This window comes from Dendropsophus ebraccatus, chromosome 4, assembly GCF_027789765.1.
Source record: "Dendropsophus ebraccatus isolate aDenEbr1 chromosome 4, aDenEbr1.pat, whole genome shotgun sequence".
Taxonomy (NCBI): domain Eukaryota; kingdom Metazoa; phylum Chordata; class Amphibia; order Anura; family Hylidae; genus Dendropsophus; species Dendropsophus ebraccatus.
The window spans coordinates 69,780,636-69,802,885 of NC_091457.1; the positions used below are offsets into that span (position 1 = coordinate 69,780,636).

The following is a 22,250-nucleotide window of genomic DNA, read 5'->3' on the forward strand; positions in this document are numbered from 1 at the left end:
ATTACTTATAAAAAAATTTCAATAAAAATTATTGAACAGGAAAATGTAGAAAGTTCACGCTACAGTGATATTCTATCATGAACATACGGCATTTAAAAGGAACCAATCATGACAAAATTGTGAAATACTATATAAAGTCTATAGTCTATAAATACAATGTAATACAGTGTAAGGCCATGTTCACATGGCGTAAGAGACCGGCCGTCTCTGCAAAGATCATCCGGCCGATACTGCAGTACCGGCCGGATGGTCTTTGTGGCCGTAGAGTTCTAATGCGGGCGCATCGGTGCGCGCCCGCATCAGAACTTCCCATAGCGCACTGTGAAGCAAGCATCCGCAGCCGCTCGCTCCATAGTGTGCACTGACATGGTTTTCTACGGCCGCTATTCAATGAATAGCGGCTGCAGAAAACTGACATGTCAGTTCTTTGCGTCGCCGCTTAGGATCCCGGCTGGAGCATATACTATGTGTATACGCTCCGGCCAGGATCTCAAAGAAGAACATGCAGTGTAGCTATGCGTACAAAGTACGGCCGTTGTTGCCGATTGCAACAACGGCTGTACTTTACGCTGTGTGAACATAGCCTAAGGCTATGTTTCGGCAGTACCGGCTGGGTGATCTTCACTGCTGCAGATTTCGGATGCTGGCGCATCTGAATTCCCCACTGCTCAGAATAGAGTGTGTAGCCTGAGCCGCATGCTCCATTGTGTGCACTGACAGGTTTTCTGTGGCCGGGATTCCCTCAGGTGCAGTACTACATAAGTACCGTAGAAATTACGGCCATTGTTTCAAATGGGCAACAACACCCTTGATTACTACGTTGCTTACGTAGTGTGAACATAGCCTAATAAAGTAAAGAGACAAGTACTACAGTGACAATACTTCTTATGTAACATCATTAATCCAGTTATTGTGCTTCCGCACAAACAACACAGGCCTAATGTCATCTTCATGGACAACAATGCTCTAGATTATCAGGGTCGCATCATCAGGGAATGACTGATAGAGACTGGGGTACCTTAAATGGAGGGGCCTACACTCTCTCTAGACCTGAATCTCAAAGACAACCTATGGGATCAGCTGAGTCGCCATGTAGAGGCTCATAACTCTGTACCCCATTACCTCAATGACTTGAGGGTTGCTCTTCAAGAAGAGTTGGATGCTATGTCTCAGCAGACAATAAGTCGACTTATGAACTGCATAAGCCGTTGTTGTCAAGCTGTAATTGATGCTTAAGGGCACATGACAAGTTATTGAGACACATTGGGGTATACCCACCACTGGTGTTGGCTTTTGTGTCACTAGAATTATTTGAGAAGAGGAAATTGTCATTTCATGCTTCTACTTAAATACCCTATTTTCATGATATAAATATACTGTACTGGACTGGACTTTTTATATTTTCTATAAATTTCACCGGTAAGCCAAATATCCCTAACTTTTTGTTAGTGGATATAATGCTACCTAAAGTACTAATTGATTCTTTTGCAGAATATGAATAAATTGTAAGTAATAGAGATGAGAAAACATACAGTAAGTTGGGTTTGCTAACTCCCAAATGCTCAGTATTTGTCTCCCGCTGGCTGGAGAAGATGAATGCAGCCCTAGGACTGCCTGGAAAACATGGATGCAGTATTGGTTTTTACTTACCTGCATACCGGCACTCTCAGGTAACTATTCTGGTAAAATTTTTAACTGTCCCTAAGCTAGAGGGTGAAAACTACACACACACACACACACACAAGGGATCCTGCTTCCATAGCACATTATTTGAAGCAGCATGGGAGATATCATGCAGCTGTATTTAGCATTGTTGTGAATTCAACACTGGGATGGTTAAAAAAACAACTAAAAGCTATATTACATTTCAGCCTCTATCTCACTGTGATGCCAATTCATCCTTGTTTCTCCCCTTTCCATCTATGGATAGCATGTAATATTATCTCTCAGTAAATCGTCTTTCAGGAAAGACTTTTTGCAATTTTTTAGAGTAAATGATAAGTTTGGTAGTGAAAGTAAACTAGTAAGCGGAGAATCATTTTCTCTAATTAAATTTTTACAAAGGTTCTTATAAGACATGAGCGAATTTACAATAATAACAAAGCTAATCACTTTGTTATCTCTGCAATCCGCTCATCAGCCTTCTGCCTTTTAACTGACCGCTGCTCTGTGCCTTTCCTCCCTGGGTGCTGGGGAAAGCTGGATTCCAGTCCTTGCCATCGTTTTGTTTTGCTGTTACTGTAAATTCACTCATCTCTAGTTCTTATTATTGCTTGTACTATTATTTAATGCAAAGTTTGTTGTAAGTGTAGTGACCATTTAGAAGAGTACTCCACTTATTAAAATTAATCATCTATTCACAGAAGTGGAAAAAACAATGACACTTCTGGTAAAAATGCTGCAATGCCTTGCCACAACACATTAAGGGCTCCTTAACTATCTATGTAAATTGTTTGTTGCATTGTTATTGTGCCTTTACTACATAAATCCTATTTTTGTGTTTATTTCCCCAGCTCGTCTACGGTAAACACGTTTAGCTATAAAGATGTGCAGATACTGTCTAGGCGCCCAGTGTCTTAATGATTACAGAGAACATTGGTCCCTAGAATTTGCTGTGGGAAATGTTTTATTCATAATATTTGTTTGTGGAACAAACAGACGCAGAGACAGAGAAGAAAATCGTATAAATGTTTTATAGTGTTTAGTGTTCAGAAAAGGAGCAAAAAGTGTAGTCCATAGCAGAACTAATTATCTTGCCTGTACCGCTGCTGTTGTAATGATCCGTAGAATAAAGAGGACATTTTTTTTTTTTTAGTACAGTAAACAGGAAAAAAAACAAGGAAAACAACACTGTTGTGATTTTTTGTTTTTGTATCATCCCTCAAACATTTTTATAAATGAATTTTTATATTATTTTTCCATATTATGTACCCCAGAACAGTACCAAGGAAACCTAAATCCTCAATTTAAAAAAAAAAAAAAGGCCCCACTGTAAGCAGCCGCTGAGCTGCTCCTCTCCGGAACGCACCCTGGCAGCATCCTTCATTACGGGCGACACAGCTGGGCAGGGCCGGCGTTAGGGGAGGGGGGCAAACAGGGCAATTGCCCAGGGCCTCCATCATTAAAGGGGCCCCTGCAGTTTCTGTAATCTCCTTTGATTTGGGCAGCGGCTTGCTGACTGCAGCTTGGACCATCTAAAAGGAAACCTGGCTGAAGCTAATTGCTGCCGAGATTTATACTACACACAGCACTGAGCAGTAGCAGTGTGTGCTGCCAGCGCCAGCTTAAGAAACATCTGACCCACCTCCTCTCCCCTCATGTGCGTGATGCTCTGCAGCTCCTGCTATAGTAATCAGCAGCAGTCGGAACGAAGAAGGGAGGGAGAATATTGTGCAAATCTATGCACACAAGTAAGACTGCCAGACCTCAGCCACATCAGCCTGCTGAGTTAACCCCTTGTAGACTGCAACCAGCTGGATAAGTATGCTGTGTTTGTGTACACTGTGCAGTGCTATGTGTGATGTTGTCTATCTGTATTGGTCTATGTATGTGTGATGTTTTCTGTATTGTTCTATGTGTGATACACCTCACCAGTACACTGTCCCTGCATATTACTTCATCTGTAAAGTCCTCAATGTCATCTTTCTAGATACTTCTAGACACGTTTGGTAACTTGTCCGATTTGAAAACACATAATAAAAGTGATGTGTGGCCTGCATGCCATATTTCCTTGTACTCCATATTTTTTAAATGAATATTAAATACAGTAAAGACACAAAGCTCATGTGTTGCTATGCTGATCTTTTTTTATTTATATATGTTATTTTTTCATGTAAACAGTTCTGTAGGCACACGGTAACAAAAGCTCTATAGCAACAAACACAACCAAACAAAGTTTCGCTCCATTTCACATTGGCTTCAGTTGCAGACTGTACAATATTAAGGCAAACTGAGGAATAACAGGTGTCAACAAGAGAAGAACATTTTAGAAGTTGGCATCTGGTTAGCTTAAAATGGACCAATGAACAATGAGCAATACAATTTACCTCAGTGAAATTGAAATCTGTTAATGCCCTACAATTGGTCATGCAAGGGGTGGTCATATAAATGTACGATAATGCTACAGGGCAAAGTGGGTTTAGTATTCATGTATATTAGAACAGTATAATTCTGTACAGCCTCATACACACATACGTTTTTTATTTTTATTTTTTTACTGTAAATCCTGAATTATGGACAAAAAAAGGACCCATTGATTTTAATGTGGTCATCACAAATCAGTTTTTGCACACAAGTACTGATGTGTGAACATGGCCAGTGAAATCTATTAGCCTTATGTTCCGTCCGCATTTGCAAGTCCAAACTGCAGACAGATCCACGGACGTGTAATTAGGGGCTAAGGCCTCATTCACATGTCCATAGTACTGTTTGTGGCCATGGACCTGCAGGGTGTGTGAAAGAGGCCATAGAAACGAATGGGTCCATATTCTGCCAGCAACTGTGGGTGTGCAACTGCAGACAGATACTGCGGACGTGTAAATGAGGCCTAAGTCCTGGCTATATTGGCTAGTCATACATGCACATAGATACTATGGTGGCTCTTCCATGGTCTTTCTATGCACGCCCTGCTGGAGAACACTGGAGCTTTCATGCTGATTCATTATCAGAAACATTAAGTATAATGGGACCTTATTCAGAGAGGATAAGGAAACAAAGAGAGTGGTCAAAATGTGCAAATTGCCAAAACTAACATACTGCAGCTCTCTGTAATTCTCATCAAAGTCATCTTCTAGCATTGTCTATCACAGTCAGAACATGTTTTAAAGTCTTCTGTGGTTGTTAAATGCAGGTACACAGCATATTTAGTATGGGGATCATCCATTTGTGACGGAAATTACCAGAGAATGAAGAGCTTAGAATGTTGATATTAGCTATAAAACAATATCTGAACAGGGGTTTGGTTATGGAAAATGTAGTAATAACAGTTCTACCCATGTTCTGGTGCCTAAAATGTTCCACAGTCCCATTGGCCACATATAGAGACACTAATATTATAAATGGTAGGTTTGAGGCCCTGTTATATACTGTGTATAGGAGTTTCAAGTTATCCTTTTGGTTCCAAGGCTTTACCAAAGCCATGGAATATGCATAAATACTGCTTGGCATATAAATACATAACAATATTAGTAGTAAAACTTGTATAATAATACCTAAAATATGTTATCCACCCAAAATATACCTTCAGAGAAAAATCTAAGTTGAGATAAGGAATAAGCTTATTTACTGTCAGCACAGACTGTTTACTAGGGATGCACTGCCTAGCCGTAAGAGTTAATATGAAATTGCCAGACAGGGCATTTCTAGTAACCAGTCTGTCTAAAATCACATAAGCATTCAGCTTAAAGATGATCGGGCACAGAGTTTAGCAATGCTGAGATTTGTGCAGGATTCAAATAACAAGATATAAAGCATGGAATATCAATATGGCAATTCAGACTCCTATCTTATTGTTAGAAGGATATTCCCACTGCAGCCTATTATCTCCTAGCCATAAGATAGGGGATAGCAAGCTGATCAATGGGGGTCAGACTGCTGGGACCCCACTGATCCAGTGAACAGGAAAGCAATTGTCCCCGCAATGAATAGAGCACTCCCTTCATTATCTATGGGGCTGCCAAAGGTTTCCAAGTTGGATAGGGAATAACAGGCTGAGATGAGAGTACCCCTGTAATGGCAGTAACTGAGAGAAAAAGTGCATTAATCCTAATTTTTGGCACTTGGTTTCTATAATTTTGGTAAACCAGTATACTGTATTTAGGCTTAAATGGGTTATCTAGAGACAACATGACTCTTGTTTCCAGTTCAGGTGAGGTTTACAATTAAGCACCATTCGCTTCAATGGAACTGAGTTGTAAAACCCCATCCAAACTGGTGCTGTGTGTGGAAGAAGATGGCATTATTTTTCTAACACTGGATAACCCTTTTGAATACTGTACAACCATTGGTTATCTTACTGGTTGAACCAACAGGACTAAGAGCTGTCAAGTAAAATTGTTCCCACAGTAACCAATCACAGTTCACAAATTAGAGAAATAATAGCTTCATTGGTCTCTATAGCTGTCCATTCACATCACGTTTTTCCCTTACATCAAAGATATACGTCAGCACCCTGTTAAAAAGTGATGCTGCTGTATTTGTGGTGTACTGGTAGTGGCCCAAGTCATTTCAATGACCTGAACTAGTGATTACATTCAAGCTACTCACTGCAAGTATATGTTTAGTCTGCAAACGTAAAAGTATACTATATGTGCAGGAAATGGCTTGTAGTCATTAGTTGACTTGATTCAGCATTTATAGTGAATGAAGCCGATGTCAGTAAGCCACAGTATACGTCGGCATCACTGTTTGACAGGACACTGTTGTAAACCCTGAACTTAAAAGGAAAATGTGTTGTTAACAGCATCCTAATCTAACAGGGGTAGATAGGGGATTTTGGACCTAGTTACCCTCAAAGTCTGGGAATTCAAGTGTGAATGTAGTTACTCTAATATTCACTTCCCCTAGTATTCTACTCACAGGAAACTAAGATATGATGGTGGTCCGTGGGCTGCTTTAGCTGTCCCTGTGCTTGCCTGTGACATGGACGGAGCACGGTAATCACTGAAGATTTTCATTACCTTATTTACTCTAATGTAGGAGATGAAAATCACTTGGCGACCACACTATTATATCACAGGCAAGGGCAAGGACAGCCAAGTGCAAGTATTCTAGTAAACTGCACTGAATATAGTGCTTCTAGGACTACTGCAAATACAATATTAGGATTTAGGAATATTGGGGATAAAGAGAAACTGACACGTTAAACAGCCAGTTACAGAGCAAGAGTAGGTCAGCACTATATATATATATATATATATATATATATATATATATATATACATCGTTTGGAAATAGTGGGACAGCCTTCAGTATACCTTTTTAAATTTTATTCAAATACATCTCTGCTCACTATAATCTTAGGAGTCCAGTGGGACAACATGAAAGCCTATCACAGAGTGAGACCACCCACTCAACTCTAAGCACAGAAAAAGCAAGAATTTCAGTCAACAAAATAAACTGAATGTTTTCCAAGAAAACTATATATCAACCTGCTGATCCACTCTTGCTCTCTAACACAATAACTGTAGATTAAACAGCATTTTCATGTTGACAGGTTGCCTTAAACAACATAAGTCCCGTTTTTGATTTTGAATGACATTTTTCTTTAAGCATTGAGGAATTCTGACATTTTTCTTTTTTTTTTTTTGAACGTTAGCTTTTTTCAGATTTTTCAGCAAAGCATAAACAGTAACATTTAGTAACAGAAAACAACAGCGAAATACTTTCATCATCCATCTCCGTTATGTCAATTTGAAACATGTATTACACTTAGCATACTAAAATGCTTAAGGACAATACATTTACATTAATAATCATTGGTTGCATCACAGATATAAACCACTACAATCCATTAAAGGAACATGACAGGAAACACTGATACACAATGTTATGCCTTGTGCAGGCCCAGAAAGGGCTATGCATGACACCAAAGTAATGGTCCACACCCTCACACCCTGCGCTAGGCATGTCACAATGTATCATTTTCTGAAGTGTTCTTTTAAACACCCTTCAGGAATCTACATATCCAATATATGGATATTAATATACATACATCACAAACCGACAAAATTTTAATGTTTTACAGCACAAGAAAACTAAAGACATAAGTGATACAAGTATGCAGAATTTTCCCCTAAGATCGTAAAAGCAAAAGTAGATAAAAGTCTAAACCGTCTCGTCAAACCATTACAAACTGTATTCCTGTTTTCCTAAAATGGTTTTGGGAGGTACATCTTTGTGTAAGGGTAGATTTGCCATTTAGGAGTTTTGAAAAGATGAGTGACAACTTCATGGGATGAGTGACATAAAAAGAGGAAAGCAGGTCATATAGCAAAGTGGACGTCCATCATAGTATAGATTTTTGTCATGCACAGAAAAGGACCTGTCTACCTCCATGGTGTAGCCCCTTGATAAGGAGCTAAAACGTCAACTATACTGACTGTCACTCAGAACCACAACAAGGAATCAACTGTAGAATTTTTGCAAAACTTAAAAGAACAATTTAAGTACATATATATACTGAAGATTTTAGGTGGAAACATTTTAATAATCATAATAAAGCTATAGGTTGCTAGTAGCAAACAAGGCTGAGGTATTTTTGCACAGGAAAAATGTACTATGGAAGTAGCTGCAGGTGTCTTAAAGAGGATGTACCACCAGGTACGTCCTCTTAAACCCGACAGAGGGATAGATTGGCCGTCACGGGGAAAGCCGGTGCCGCGGTCCGTTTTTCGAACCGCGGCCCGGTTCCCCTGTACGGCGCCGTTCTTTCCACGGTTAACGGCCGGTGCTCAAGCACTGGAGGTAGGCCGGCCCGCCCCCAGTGGGAGGGAATTCCCTTCCCTCTATCACACGGCTCCTTTGATTCTAACGGAGCCGCGTCATAGAGGGGAGGGATTTCCGTCCCACTGGGGGCGGGCAGGCTTACCTCCAGTGCTTGAGCACCGGCAGGTAACCGTGGAAAGAACGGCGCCGTACATGGGAACCAGGCCACGGATCGAAAAACGGACCGTGGCACCGGCTTCCCCGTGACGGCGCTGATCTATCCCTGTGTCAGGTTAAAGAGGATGTACCTGGTGGTACATCCTCTTTAAAGACTACTTGATCTAGACACTGAATGTATAAGCATGCTTTATCCATTATCTTTCTTAATGGGGTTATCCAGCGCTACAAAAACATGGCCACTTTTCCCCCTCTCTTGTCTCCAGATTGGGTGGGGTTTTAAACTCAGTTACATTAAAGTAAATGGAGCTTAATTGCAAACCACACCTGACCTGAAGACAAGAGAGGGGGGGGGAGTGGCCATGTTTTTGTAGCTCTGAAAAACCCCTTTAAATAGGTGGATGAAGTTGTGATCATCTAGTTCTCTACATTGAGAAGATGACATAAGGCTCTAACCACAGGAATAATCCGCTTAGCGCTTTCCTGACTCCTGGACCCCTCCAAGGATAACCACTTGGGTATAAAGATATGTGGATGACTATATGGCACAATTATAGAGCATAGTAATACTGAAAAAGGGTTGGCACTTGAGTTGAGGTGGCAGTCTGGCTCACTGGCAGCTTTTAGTCAATGGGCCTGGTGTGGAAAGGCAGCCTTTAATTTGAACAGGAGATAAATACATTAGCACTGTATTAGTGTGGGTGGTCCTCATTTAAAGCTGTCCTAAGCTCTCTAACAGCAAGAAGATGAAAGGTCTATATATAAATTGTAATCATAAAATCCTGCATTTTAAAAAATGTATCACAGGCCTATTTCACACACGTACTAAAGGCTGCCAAGTAGGCACTTACTGCCACAATATACACAACAGTTTATACAGTAGCTCAGCTCACTGCAGACAAATACAACACAGTGTACTACAGCAAGTTTGTTCACTGATGCACAGAAGAGAGATATTTCCATCTTCACATCTTTGTGAAGCCTCTGTCACTGGATGAAGGGCATCCTTTCCTTATTTTCAGTGTCACCCTCGTGGTCTTCTTCTTCCTCTCCTGCTTCACTGGTTTCTGTACTGTCATTGGCCATCTGCATGCAAACAGTGATTTTGTGAGCAGAGCATGTGTGTCCATGAGAAAAAGAAAGTACATCTTCTTTGAATTATATGGTTTTACATATCAGAACACAATAAAAAAAATCTGGTCCTTTGAAGAATTTAAAATGACGTAAATGCAACCTCATATGAACAACACATGACAGATTGCATTATGTTGTTATTTAACAAAAACAAAACCACAGCGAAGAGGCAGAAGGTTGTATGAATCTTCCCCAGTGCGTGGCTTCGTTTAAATATATTTCCTTCTCTTCAGCTTCTTTTAAATCTGTCCCCAGTATATACCAGAGTGCACTGACAACACACTGAATATTATTAAGATCTTTGAAAGGTCTCCTGAACTATATAAAACCAGAAGGCCTGCAGGGAGTGACAGGGCCCCACTGCTGCCATCAATGGCTGTGTCAGGAACTGCAGAAGCCTTGGACCAGACACATTTACAGGTCACTAACGCTGAGCCTCCCCCAATGTGTATTCTTATGCAAATTAGCATCACACTTAGTAAAGTTGTCTGCATCACCAGAATTGTAGCTGTGGCACAGTTATACCAAGTACCTCTTACTCTACTACATGGTGCCACAGTTGTAACATTAGTGACACAGACTGCTTCCCCAGATTTAATGTCTATTGTAATGCTAATATGCATTAGAATAGACATCAGGGGAAGCTCAATATCCATAGTGCTACATGCAGCACTGTTAGGGCCCTATTACACCAACAGTTTATCTGATAGATTTTTTAAGCCAAAATCAGGTTCCTTTATGACCTGTTCCCTGTTTATAGTCTATTCCTAGCTTCGGCTCAAAAAAAAAAACTGTCAGATAATCTGTTGGTGTAATAGGGCCCTTAGTGTTACTGTAATGGGACAATAGCTTGTCCAGCCCTGTAGTTCCAGACACAGCCATTGGTGGCAGCAGAGTTATTCTTGAATAAAGTTATTACAAAGTCATGAATAAAAAAAGTAAAACATATATATTTTTATTTGCAGGAATACCCCTTGACATTGCAGGACCTCTGGGAATTCCTGGTCTAGGGTAATAGGAGACTGCATACTAAATAGTTTTGGTTTCTGCTGTAGCAGATGGAGGGTACATCGCAGTGACAAAACATCAACCTCATTCACAGTTGTCCTGCTCTGGATTGTTATCTAGGACCAGAAGCCCGGAGGGTAATTGGTAAAATCATCTTTTGTTTGCATACTGTAACAGCATGTGGCTGTATTACTCTCCGCATCAACAGTGTCAGTCTGCATTAACTCAACAGCTCCAAAACAAGATTTATTCTGTTAACAGCGTGCACGCAAAAGCTGTTAGTGGTCTGTAATACTTGGCTCTTGGCGTACTGGAGGAGGTAGGAGGAAGTATTTCATGTACATCAAATGCTTCATCAGCCACAGGCTAACTCAGCACTCGGGAGGCTTTTCCCAGCTGAATCCACAGTGGAGCAGAAGGAGATAAGGATTAAGTATTTCCTAGTGGTTAAAGAGTATAACCTCAATTGAGGAAAGGACGTAGGAATATAAATGCTTTATTCAACTTCTTATGTAAACGCTTGATCTTCCACATGGGAAAACTGATACTGCAAGACAACAGCTATTAGACTGCACATAGAGGTAGTTGCACAGACGTCTGCAGAACATGAATAATGAAGAAGTCTAGAATTAAAATCTGTAATAATGCAAATCTATATACTCTAAGGGGCACATTTATCAAAGATGCGCCCCTGATGGGTGGGCGCATCATGGCAGGCAGTAGGCGTGGGTTAAACCATGGTAAAAATCTACACCTGCGCACTGTGCGGCTCTTAGTAAATTTGGGGGCAAGGCCTTATTTAAGACTGGCGTATGAGTACCCTGGTCTTAATAAATGCCCTCATAGTGTCTGTGGAAAAATGGGTGACAACTCCCAATGAGCACTTTTATGGCTGTGTCCATTGGTTACCATCCTGCACCCAAGAAATGTGGCAAAAAAGTGTAAATTGGCACTGTGATTTAAAAAACAAAACAACAAACTTTTGACACGTTCTGGAAAAATGTCAGACCCCTACTGTTCACTTGAACAGGAAGGGAGAAGCACTCTCTAAGCACAAGTTTTCCTTGTTCTGTCCTCTTGACAGGAGATGGACTTTCATAATAAGCCTATGGGCCTGTCTCTTGCTGTAAGGCAGAGAGAGAAGTACTCAGCCTTGAACTTTTTCTCGCTGGAAGATGTCAAAAGTTTTTTACACAACAAGTACATTTTAACGTGGTATTTCAGCCTAAGTCTCTTCTTACACATCTGTGTACAGCCTGTGATATACCGCCAGTGTGTTGTCTGCATATCATGGATTGAACACCTATCTCTAATGGGACTCAGGGCATCACAATTCATTATTGCCAGCACATATGCAGTACCTCATGTGCGGGACACGGATGTATGAAAGGGGCTGAAACATGTATCACCTATCCACTGAATCGGCAACAAATGTTAGATAAATGTGTGAATTGCACAAAAAGAAGGAAATGGAGCTGCACTCACCGGTAAAATTTCTTCATCTTTATTTATTATCCATCATAAAATCAAGTAACGTTGGACAAGGTGCAGACAGTGCGGCAGCAGACGCCACGGAGGTTAGGTGACAGGCTGTTTCCCGCCTCTTTCCGGCGCTTGTACGGACCACTGGTGAAGCGCCGGAAAGAGGCGTGAAACAGCCTGTCATCTAACCTCCGTGGCGTCTGCTGCCGCACTGTCTGCACCTTGTCCAACGTTACCTGATTTTATGATGGATAATAAATAAAGATGAAGAAATTTTACCGGTGAGTGCAGCTTCATTTCCTTCTTTTTGTGCAATTTACTCTGATACTAATATTTGGGAACTAGCACCTCCGTCACTGCTGCGATTCCAAACTTCCATGTTTTGCTGGGACTAGTAGTGCCACCATGAATTTCTTTTTTACAGACTTAGATAAATGTGTGTCTGACTGCTAGAACACCCATTAATCTCTTCAATGGGGTTATTGGGTCTTGCAGGATGACTGTGACAAAAAAGAGTTTGACGATTTCTGTGCCACAGACTGACAGTGTATGCTTGGCTTCTGCTTTATCTAAAGTGCTCCTTGCTGCAGCCTGGCTTCTAGAGGAAACAGAGGACTGGGGTTCTTTTTTCTAGCAATTGTGGGGATCAATAAACAAATTAACATTTATTACCTATTTAAGGGTAGAAGATAAAAGTTTTGGCCTATAAAACACCTTATACATTACATAAGCCACTACTAAGCAGTTATGCTTACCTGCTTCTTATTTTCTTTTGAGTTGGTTGTTATTAGTTTTGCTGCTCGGCTGTATTATCTGGTGTAGCCTGGAATCTACATTATTTCTAGTTAAGGCTATGTTCACACTACGTAAGAGACCGGCCGTTCCGTGACCCCGGCCGGGTCACGGAATGGCCGGTCTCTGGCCGGATCATCTCGGCCGGTACTTAAGTACCGGCCGGATGATTTTTCGGCTGCGCCCGCATCGGTGCTTGCCATAGCACACAGTGAAGCAAGCGGCCGGAGCCGCTCCTTTCTGGGGCCGGAATTCACTGAATTCCGGCTGCAGAAAACTGACCTGTCAGTTATTTGCGGCGCCGCATAGATCCCGGCCGGAGCGTATACGATATGTGTACGCTCTGGCCGGGATCCCATTGAAAGTAAGGTTATGTTTCACCCCGCAAAACTACGGCCGTGTGTGAACGTAGTGTGAACATAGCCTAAAGGAGTACTCAGGTGAAAATCTTTTTCTTTTTATTTACTTCTATTTAAAAATCTTAAGTCTTCCCATACTTATCAGCTGCTATATGTCCTGACGGAAGTGGTGTTTTCTTTTCAGTCTGACACAGTGCTCTCTGCTGACATCTCTGTCCAAGACAGGAACTGTCCAGAGCAGCAGCAAGCACAGTATAAGGCCATGTTCACACTACGTATATGTCTGGCTGTAGTGCAAACCGCGAATATACGCCCGTAGTTTTGAGGTTGATGCGTACGCTTGAAAGTATACGATATACGGCCGCACAATGCACACTACCTATGAGCCTACGGCCGAATCGTATATGGCGCAGTGAAAAATGAACAAGACCATTGTTTGCGGCCGGAACTGTTCTAACTCCACGGCTGTGGATTTCAATGCGGCCCCGTACGGAGTACTTATTTCAGCCAAATCGAACTTGATTTTTATATTAAAAGGTTCTGTGTGGTTTACTGGGCTGGGCGAAGATTTCCAAGTAAATGACTTGCTTCAGACCGCTTTGAAACAAGCTAGGAAGCATAACTGTACTATGGGCGTATGTTCGCGGTTCACCCGAATGTACGCAATCCGGCCGCATGTCTATTTTTTCCACGGCCGTAGTTTCAGCCGCACATGTCCGGCCGTGTACGAATTACGACCAGACATATACCTAGTGTGAACATGGCCTAAGACTGAAAATAAAACAACATTTCCTGCAGCACATATAGCAACTGATAAAAGACTTAAGATTTTAGAAGTAAATTACAAATCTATATAACTTTCTGAAACCAGTTGATTTGAAAGAAAAAGATTTTTGCCAGAGTACTCCTATAACAGGTCAGGCTGCTGCTGTATCATGCTCTGAACTGGTGGTCTGGCTGTTTTTAATACGGAAACCCACCAGGAAACTAGTGCGTAAAAGCGGAATGCTGCTGATACGCTAAAGCAAATGTAAAGTAAACTCTAGAGTAGATAATAAATGTATACTACTTACTAGTGGGGTTGGAGCCTTTTCTACATCTAAAATCAGCTTTCCAATGTTACCTCTGTCATGGATTCTTTGCATTGCTTCTTTCACCTGGAATCCCAGAAATAGAGATATTTACTGGATGATAATGTCTTGTACATTCATACCTAACCTAGCTACAGACAGGCTATTGTTACTGACACTATGAGGGTGTGATCACACTGAGGATTAGGCGAGATATTGAAGAGGAGTTTCTGCTTGAAATTTCCTCTTCTTCAGCTCTGATGAATAGGCGTGCAATTTAAGCAGAATTCGAGTGGAATGTGAGCGGAAAACAGAAATTCAAAGCCCCAATTACTTTTATGGGGTTTACTCTAGCAGAATCCGCCCAATTGACTTGTCAATTCTTTGGGCAGAAAGTGGATCGGCGGCGGAAAATTCCACAATTAAATTCCGCCATGTGAACAACAGAGTGAAAATCCCATTGAAGAAAATGGGAAATTGCTCTGTACATATTTTACAGGTGGAATTTCAAGCGGAATACACATAAAATTAAGCACAGATTTCACTTGAAATTCCTCGCCTATTCCTTGTGAACATACCCTAATGCTGCTATCATAAATACACTAGTCCAATTCTAATTCCACTAGCGTATATTCCAGAAGCTAGCAACATCAGGAAAATGATGCACTTTGTGCAGGCTTAGCTGTGGCCTACTTTCAACACACTTGAAAGACTTTCACATTCAATGAAGCTACCTCCACAGAAATCAAGTACTCTTGACAAGTGTCAGATAGGAAATGCCAAGCATCATGATAAACATTTGGCACAATGTTTTACTGACAGCCAGCAATCCCAATGTTATTGTCAGGACATGGGCATAGTAAACACTTCAGACACTACATTAGTTTCAATGACATTCGGAGGATACCTCTTCTAAAGCCCATAATGAATCCACCAATGGTTTGATCTTCTTCTGATTGTACAAGGCAAACAGCTTGTCTACAACGCCCCGTATAACACCAGCCCGTCCTTGCTTGAAAAGCAGGTTTAGCAGTGAGAACCCAGACATAACTTTGTTTTCTTCGTATAGTTTGATGGGATTGACTTTTTCTACTTGCCACCACTAAAAGTATAAATATATAATGCGTTAGTGCTGGCAATATCACAGATTTCTTCTACACATAATATACGTTTTCTTGGTCATAAGTACAGAACTACATAATAGCAATGTCTCAAAAGGCAATGATAGGATAGCAGTTTAATTTAGGGAATAAAAAATCGTTCCCACTTTCCAGCAGGCATATCTGTGAAATATAAGAAGCAGTGGTGGCAAATCTGCAATCTGCCTTATTCTTTGCATCTTTAAAGCTATGTTCCCACACAGTATTTTTGCTATTCCCGTGGCTATTCCCGTGTTTTGAGACTCGTAACTGAGGCTCCACGGACCCTTCTTTTGCAACCAAAACCAGGTGTGATTTGAAAACACGGAAAGCCTATGTTCACACACTGTTGAAATTGAGTGAATGGCCGCCATTTTATGGCAAATAATGGGCGTCATTTTAAAACAACGGCCATTGTTTTAAAATACTGGCAATAATTGGCCATCAAATGACAGCCATCCACTAAATTTCAGCGGTGTGTGAACATAGGCTTTCTGTGTTTTCAAATCACACCTGTTTTGGTTGCAAAATACTTAGCACTAATTCTTCTCATCTCTTCTTTAAGTGATGGATTCCTGGAATAAAGGTGTCATGCTCCCTTTTGCTTTCCTGTGAATCAGTGCAATTCTAGTTAAAGGGAACCATTCACCCCGTGGCCCCTGGCAGAAACTGACATACAGTGACATAAAGGTCAATATACTTACCACATCGCTCCCGGTCCCGTCCCGAAGCCCGTTGTTGACACAGAGAAATCGACGATTCTTCTTCTCGCGCCCATTATGGTAATGAGCGCCGCCGGGTCCGAAGTCCAGCCTTCTCCCCGCCTCCGACACTTGATTGACGCCAGGTCCTCTTCCTCCTCGTCTTCTTTCTTCTCGCCGGATCCCGCGCAGGCGCCGTGACAGTCGTTTTCGGCGCATGCGCAGTTCACAATTGAAGCCGCTCCGCAGCTTCACTGTTTACTGCGCGTGCGCCGATTTGCTCGAACACCGTATCCTGTTTACCGCGCAGGCGCAGAAGAGGTGACGAGACCATCACAGCGGCGCCTGCGCGGGAATTCGGCAGAAGACTGAAGACTGAAGACTTCAATCAAGTTCCAGGAGGCGTGGATGGGCGGCGACGAGAAGAGGACCTCATGAATAAGTTGGACTCGTCCGTCGTTTCCTATGGACGTTGGACTCATCTCAGCTCATTACCATAATGGGCGGGAGAAGAAGAATCGGCAATTTCTCTGTGTCAACAACGGGATCCGGGACGGGACCGGGAGCGATGTGGTAAGTATATTGACCTTTATGTCACTGTATGTCAGTTTCTGCCGGGGGCCACGGGGTGAATGGTTCCCTTTAAGGAACGTGTAGACATGCAATACAGCACCTATAAGGTAAATGAGGCAAGTAGGTCATGAGTGACACTATATTAAGAAGAAATCCAAAGAGGTTGTTGTGTTACTCTTAGTCCCCTCATTCCCAGCAAAGCATGCTGGGTGAGAAAAGGATCAGGTACAGTGGTGCCTTGGATTACGAGCATAATTCGTTCCGGGACCGTGCTTGTAATCCAAATCTGCTCTTAAACCAAAGCAAATTTTCCCATAAGAAATCATAGAAGTGCAGACAATTGGTTCCACACCCCAAAAATAATGATTTATTTTTCTGAATTACATGTAAGACAGATGAAACAAAGATTAAGAAACAGCAGAATATGTGATATCATAAACTACTGTACAGTAATGGAGAGGATGGGAAACACAAGAGCTGAGAGAGACTGCAGGGAGCATGAAGGAATGAGCAGGACAGATGTGGGCACATACATGCAGCGCTCTCTGTCCGGGGAGAGAGGGGTTACAGCTATGGAGAGATTACCCCCCACAGTCCTGTCCCCTGATGTAAGCCCCAGCCTGAAGTGGATCTGCTATGATTTGGAAGGTGAGGGAGACTTCCTGGGTCAGAGTACAGTGCTGTAGACCCCGCTATGCAGACCATGCCCCTCCTCCACTCGCGCTCCCACCCAGAACATGGAGCTCTTAAACCAAAGCAATGCTCTTAAACCAAGTCACAATTTTGAAAAACTGTGAGCTCTTAAACCAAAACGCTCTTAAACCAAGTTACTCTTAAACCAAGGTACCACTGTAGTTGGATTTTAGCTGTCTGGTCCTTTTGTTTTTAGGGGAGATAAGCCAATACCAGAGAAGTCTGGCAGTGGCTTTCTCTTGTCCTGTCATTCAGAACACACAAATGCACATCAGGTGAGATAGCTGTCAGCTGATATTTATGACAAGGACGGCCAGCTAATATTCGTGACAAGTACACTTATTATATGACCCATTTAATTTTTCTAACAATATCTCCCCAGTTTCTGTTATTAGCAATATATTGTTATAGCAAACATGATTTATTGTGACTATCCTAATAAATGTAGCTATATACAATGAAACAGTGGTAATTCGCACAATACAGCAAGCAAATTCTGGGCACTTAAGTGCCATAGTTTGTATTATGTGTAACACTTAAATGACTCACTGATTTGGCAAAACTGAAGAAGCTTTTTGTTTCACCTGTAACCATATTGGATGAACCTGCAACAAAACATTTATTAAGAAGAAAGAGAGAATAAGACATATGCACAACATAAAACTGCACATACAGTACAGTAGTATAAACAAAAACAGTGGCACTCTTGGCTATGGCCTGTCAGTAGTATAACATTCGGACATGCATCACAATTCACACTAAGCAATGACACTGCATCTCTATGGGAAATCTCGCGCGCCTCCATGTGCATCGCTCTCCGCTCAAAGAATTGACACGTCAATTCTTTGCGAGGAGAGCGGTGGGAGGGAAGAGGAGCGAGCCATCCCATAGACAAGCAGTGTAACACTGAAGGAGGTGGGATTTCGCCACATTTGCTCAGTGGCTAGGGATGAGCAAACCTCGAGCATGCTCGAGTCCATCCGAACCCGAACGTTCGGCATTTGATTAGCGGTGGCTGCTGAACTTGGAAAAAGCCCTAAGGCTATGTGGAAAACATGGATATAGTCATTGGCTGTATCCATGTTTTCCAGACAATTTTAGAGCTTTATCCAAGTTCAGCAGCCCTAGCTAATCAAATACCGAATGTTCGGGTTCGGATGGACTCGAACCCGAACCCGGTTCGCTCATCTCTATGAGTGGCCTATAGTTACCCTACACTCTATTATACTTCAAAGACAATGATCTAATCTGCATGTTGTTGTGTAAGGCAGTATAAAGGGATGATGGGAGATGTCCCTGCCCAAACATTTCTGATACTAATAAGGGCCCGTTCACACAGAGCAAAAGTGGCGGAATTTCAAGCAGAGCCCGTGCAACGAACGCTGCTTGAAATTCTGCCAGTTCAACTGTTTCAATTGGATTTCTCATGCACCTCCGCTCTCCACCCAAAGAATTGACATGTAAATTCGGAGGTATGGGAGAAATCCCATTGTTGTGCCAATGGACTTACAGAAGGGATCCCCTTCCTTAAATAAAAGTACTTTGGTGCTGACTGACCACGGTATCTAAGGTGCTAAACAGAATGCGACTGCCAAGCACCCATTCTAACCTATTTAGAACACCTGTACAAAACTTATCCCAGAGGGGCATAAAAACATGGTACCCTAGGTTACAGGTAGGGCTGGGCGATTAATCGAATTAATTCGATTAATTGTCCAGAACGTTGAAATCAATTTGATTTTTTGTGAAAATCGTAAATTTGATTTTCACAAAAAATCATTTCGGGCTGCGGTGCCGGAGAGAGGAGCTGAGAGGAAGGGGGTTGTGGTGCGGGCCGGCGGGAGAGCCATAGAGGGGCGGTGTGGGTGAGCGGGGAGAAGATGCTGGGTGGCCAGGCTGGAGAGGGGCGGTGTGGTACCGGCGGCCTCCAGCCACTGACAGCACCGCCGATGACCTGCCCCCGCCCCCTCCACTGAGCGTCCTGCTCTCCTCCTGGCCAGATATGGAGGTCCCGGGTCTGTGGAGGAGGAGGCCGCAGGGACTACAGTAGGTGGTGATCGCGGCGCTGCACGTCCTGGAGCTATACAGCGGGATGGGGGGGTTCAGTGCAGACCCCCGTTCCTGCTGTATAGCTCCGTGACCCGCAGCGCCGCGATCACCACTTCCTGTAGTCCCTGCAACCTCCTCCTCCACAGACCCGGGACCTCCACGTCTGGCCGGGAGTGGAGCGTGTGTGTGGAGGTGAGAGGAGGAGGAGATGTATGTGCCCTCCTGCTCCAATCACCCCCAGCTGCACCAGTCACCCCCCAGTCCCCTCATTGTCCCCCAATCTCCTCATTGTTCCCTCAGTGTCCCCCCAGTCCCCTCAGTGTCCCCCCAGTCCCCTCAGTGTCCCCCAGTCCCTTCAGTGTCCCCCCAGTCCCCTCAGTGTCCCCCCAATTCCTTCAGTGTCCCCCCAGTCCCCTCAGTGTCCCCCCAGTCCCCTCAGTGTCCCCCCAGTGTCCTCAGTGCCCCCCCCAGTGTCCTCAGTGTCCCCCCCAGTGTCCTCAGTGTCCCCCCAGTTCCTTCAGTGTCCTCCCAGTCCCCTCAGTGTCCCCCCAGTGCCCCCCCAGTGTCCCCCCAGTGTCCTGTGTCCCCCCCAGTGTCCTCAGTGTCCCCCCAATTCCTTCAGTGTCCCCCCAGTCCCCTCAGTGTCCCCCCCAGTCCCCTCAGTGCCCCCCCAGTGTCTTCAGTGTCCCCCCCAGTGTCCTCAGTGTCCCCCCCAGTGTCCTCAGTGTCCCCCCAGTGTCCTCCCCAGTGTCCTTAGTGTCCCCCCAGTGTCCTCCCAGTGTCCTCAGTGTCCCCCCCAGTGTCCTCAGTGTCCCCCCCAGTGTCCTTAGTGTCACCTCAGTTTTACCCCAGTCCCCTTCAGTGTCCCTCCAGTCTCCCCTCAGTGTCCCCCCAGTCTCCCCTCAGTGTCCCCCCAGTCTCCCTTCAGTGTCCCCCCAGTACCCTTCAGTGTCCCCCAATGTCACCCCAGTCCCCTTTAGTGTCCCCCAGTGTCACCCCAGTCCCCTTTAGTGTCCCCCAGTGTCACCCCAGTCCCCTTTAGTGTCCCCCAGTGTCACCCCAGTCCCCTTCAGTGTCCCCCAGTCCCCTTTAGTGTCCCCCAGTGTCACCCCAGTCCCCTTTAGTGTCCCCCAGTGTCACCCCAGTCCCCTTTAGTGTCCCCCAGTGTCACCCCAGTCCCCTTCAGTTTTACCCCATTCCCCCTCAGTCTCCCCAGTCACCCCTCATCTATACCTGTACTACTACACCCCTTATCCACTATACCTCCACTACTACACCCTACGTAGATGGAGGCACAAACATGATTTCCTATACTATATGGGGGCTCTGTTACACTGGAAAGCAATACAGTTGTTGTCTGAAATATCATTAAAATAGTATCTGATGCTGCAGGGAAAAAAAAAATCGAGATTTAAATCGAGAATCGTCCAAAATTTTTTAAAAATTGAGATTTTATTTTTGCCCATATCGCCCAGCCCTAGTTACAGGATATTAATAAAAGCAGTAAAGCAGTATGCTGGCAGTCAGCTAGAAGAGGCACATGTCAGCGAGTTAGTGGCAAGCATCTCTGACTACATAAACTGCACACATTGGCCACACCTTGCCAGAGCAACAAGTTTCTCTCCTTTAGCTAGCTCCTTTGGGTTGTAACCAGCCTTACCCTCCTCATGAAAAGCTACTTGGCCTGACCTGTATGAGTCTTACATTGTAGCATGATCTGTACCACCCTTGAATCTATACAACGCTTCTGTTTATCGATTATGCCTCTTCTCTTCAGAAGTCCCCTCTGCTATTGGAGCAACTCCAGTAACATGACCTGGGGAATCTCTGGGCAAAGCTTAAAACCCACTGAAGTGACAATATCAAAATCCTACAAACCCTCAGTTTATTTGTAATCCAAAGTAGGTCTAATTCCCTGTACAGAGGTCTGAGCATGTCAGGGGCCTATCTTTTAGCTGCCATTACTTGCTACACTGTAAACCATTGCTTTGCTCCAAGCTCCTAACAATGAAGTAGTTACCAATAAGAACATGAAGTATGTGACAAATATGCAGCGACAATAAAAAATGAATACACTGTTAATTATAAAACCACATCCTGGCAATAATATAATATCACTTAGTGGGCGATGTCTGACACTGGTAAGTGAATATTAACCCATGCTGCAGGTAAAATAATATAATATTTGACATGGTGATCTAAAGTAAACCACACAATGCTACAGGTCCCACTGCATTAGAATAGTTTGCAAATACCCTGTAAGGCCTCGTTCACACACAGTATTTTTGATTAAACAATGGCCGTCAGAATGACTGAACGGTGGCTAATTCGCTCTGGCCCTATTACACAGGGTGATTATCAGTCTATTCGTCTAGAAATCGCCCCATGAATAAGGCCCTCAGTCAACACATGGAATTTGTAAGTCTGTATCAGCAGAAAGAACAGGGAAATTATTGGTAAAATGCTCTATTCTTACAGCCACCAGCCTAACAATGAACTACTAATATTCTTTACCTTGTCTTTCTGGATGTTCTCATGTATATGTGAGATATAGCTGTGATCATAGGATCAGGGAGTTTTATAAACGCGCTGTCATTCCTTTAAAGAATGCTATAGTCCTATCTTCCCACCTTGAAATGGTAAATGGCC

The 22,250-nt window shown here is 43.3% G+C and overlaps 1 protein-coding gene across 2 annotated transcripts in view; it reads right to left on the reverse strand.

The window, feature by feature from the left end:
• Positions 1 to 8,967: 8,967 nt before the first annotated feature.
• The window catches only part of VAT1L (vesicle amine transport 1 like), a 56,538-nt gene continuing 43,255 nt past the window's right edge, over positions 8,968 to 22,250 (reverse strand). For both annotated transcript variants that reach the window (XM_069968495.1, XM_069968496.1), the window contains exons 6-9: positions 18,102 to 18,157; positions 15,354 to 15,548; positions 14,450 to 14,533; positions 8,968 to 9,687 (exon numbers count right to left, since the gene is read on the reverse strand). In XM_069968495.1, coding sequence (XP_069824596.1) covers positions 9,589 to 9,687; positions 14,450 to 14,533; positions 15,354 to 15,548; positions 18,102 to 18,157 — 434 coding nt within the window. In that variant the 3' untranslated portion in view covers positions 8,968 to 9,588. The remainder of the gene's footprint in view (positions 9,688 to 14,449; positions 14,534 to 15,353; positions 15,549 to 18,101; positions 18,158 to 22,250) is intronic.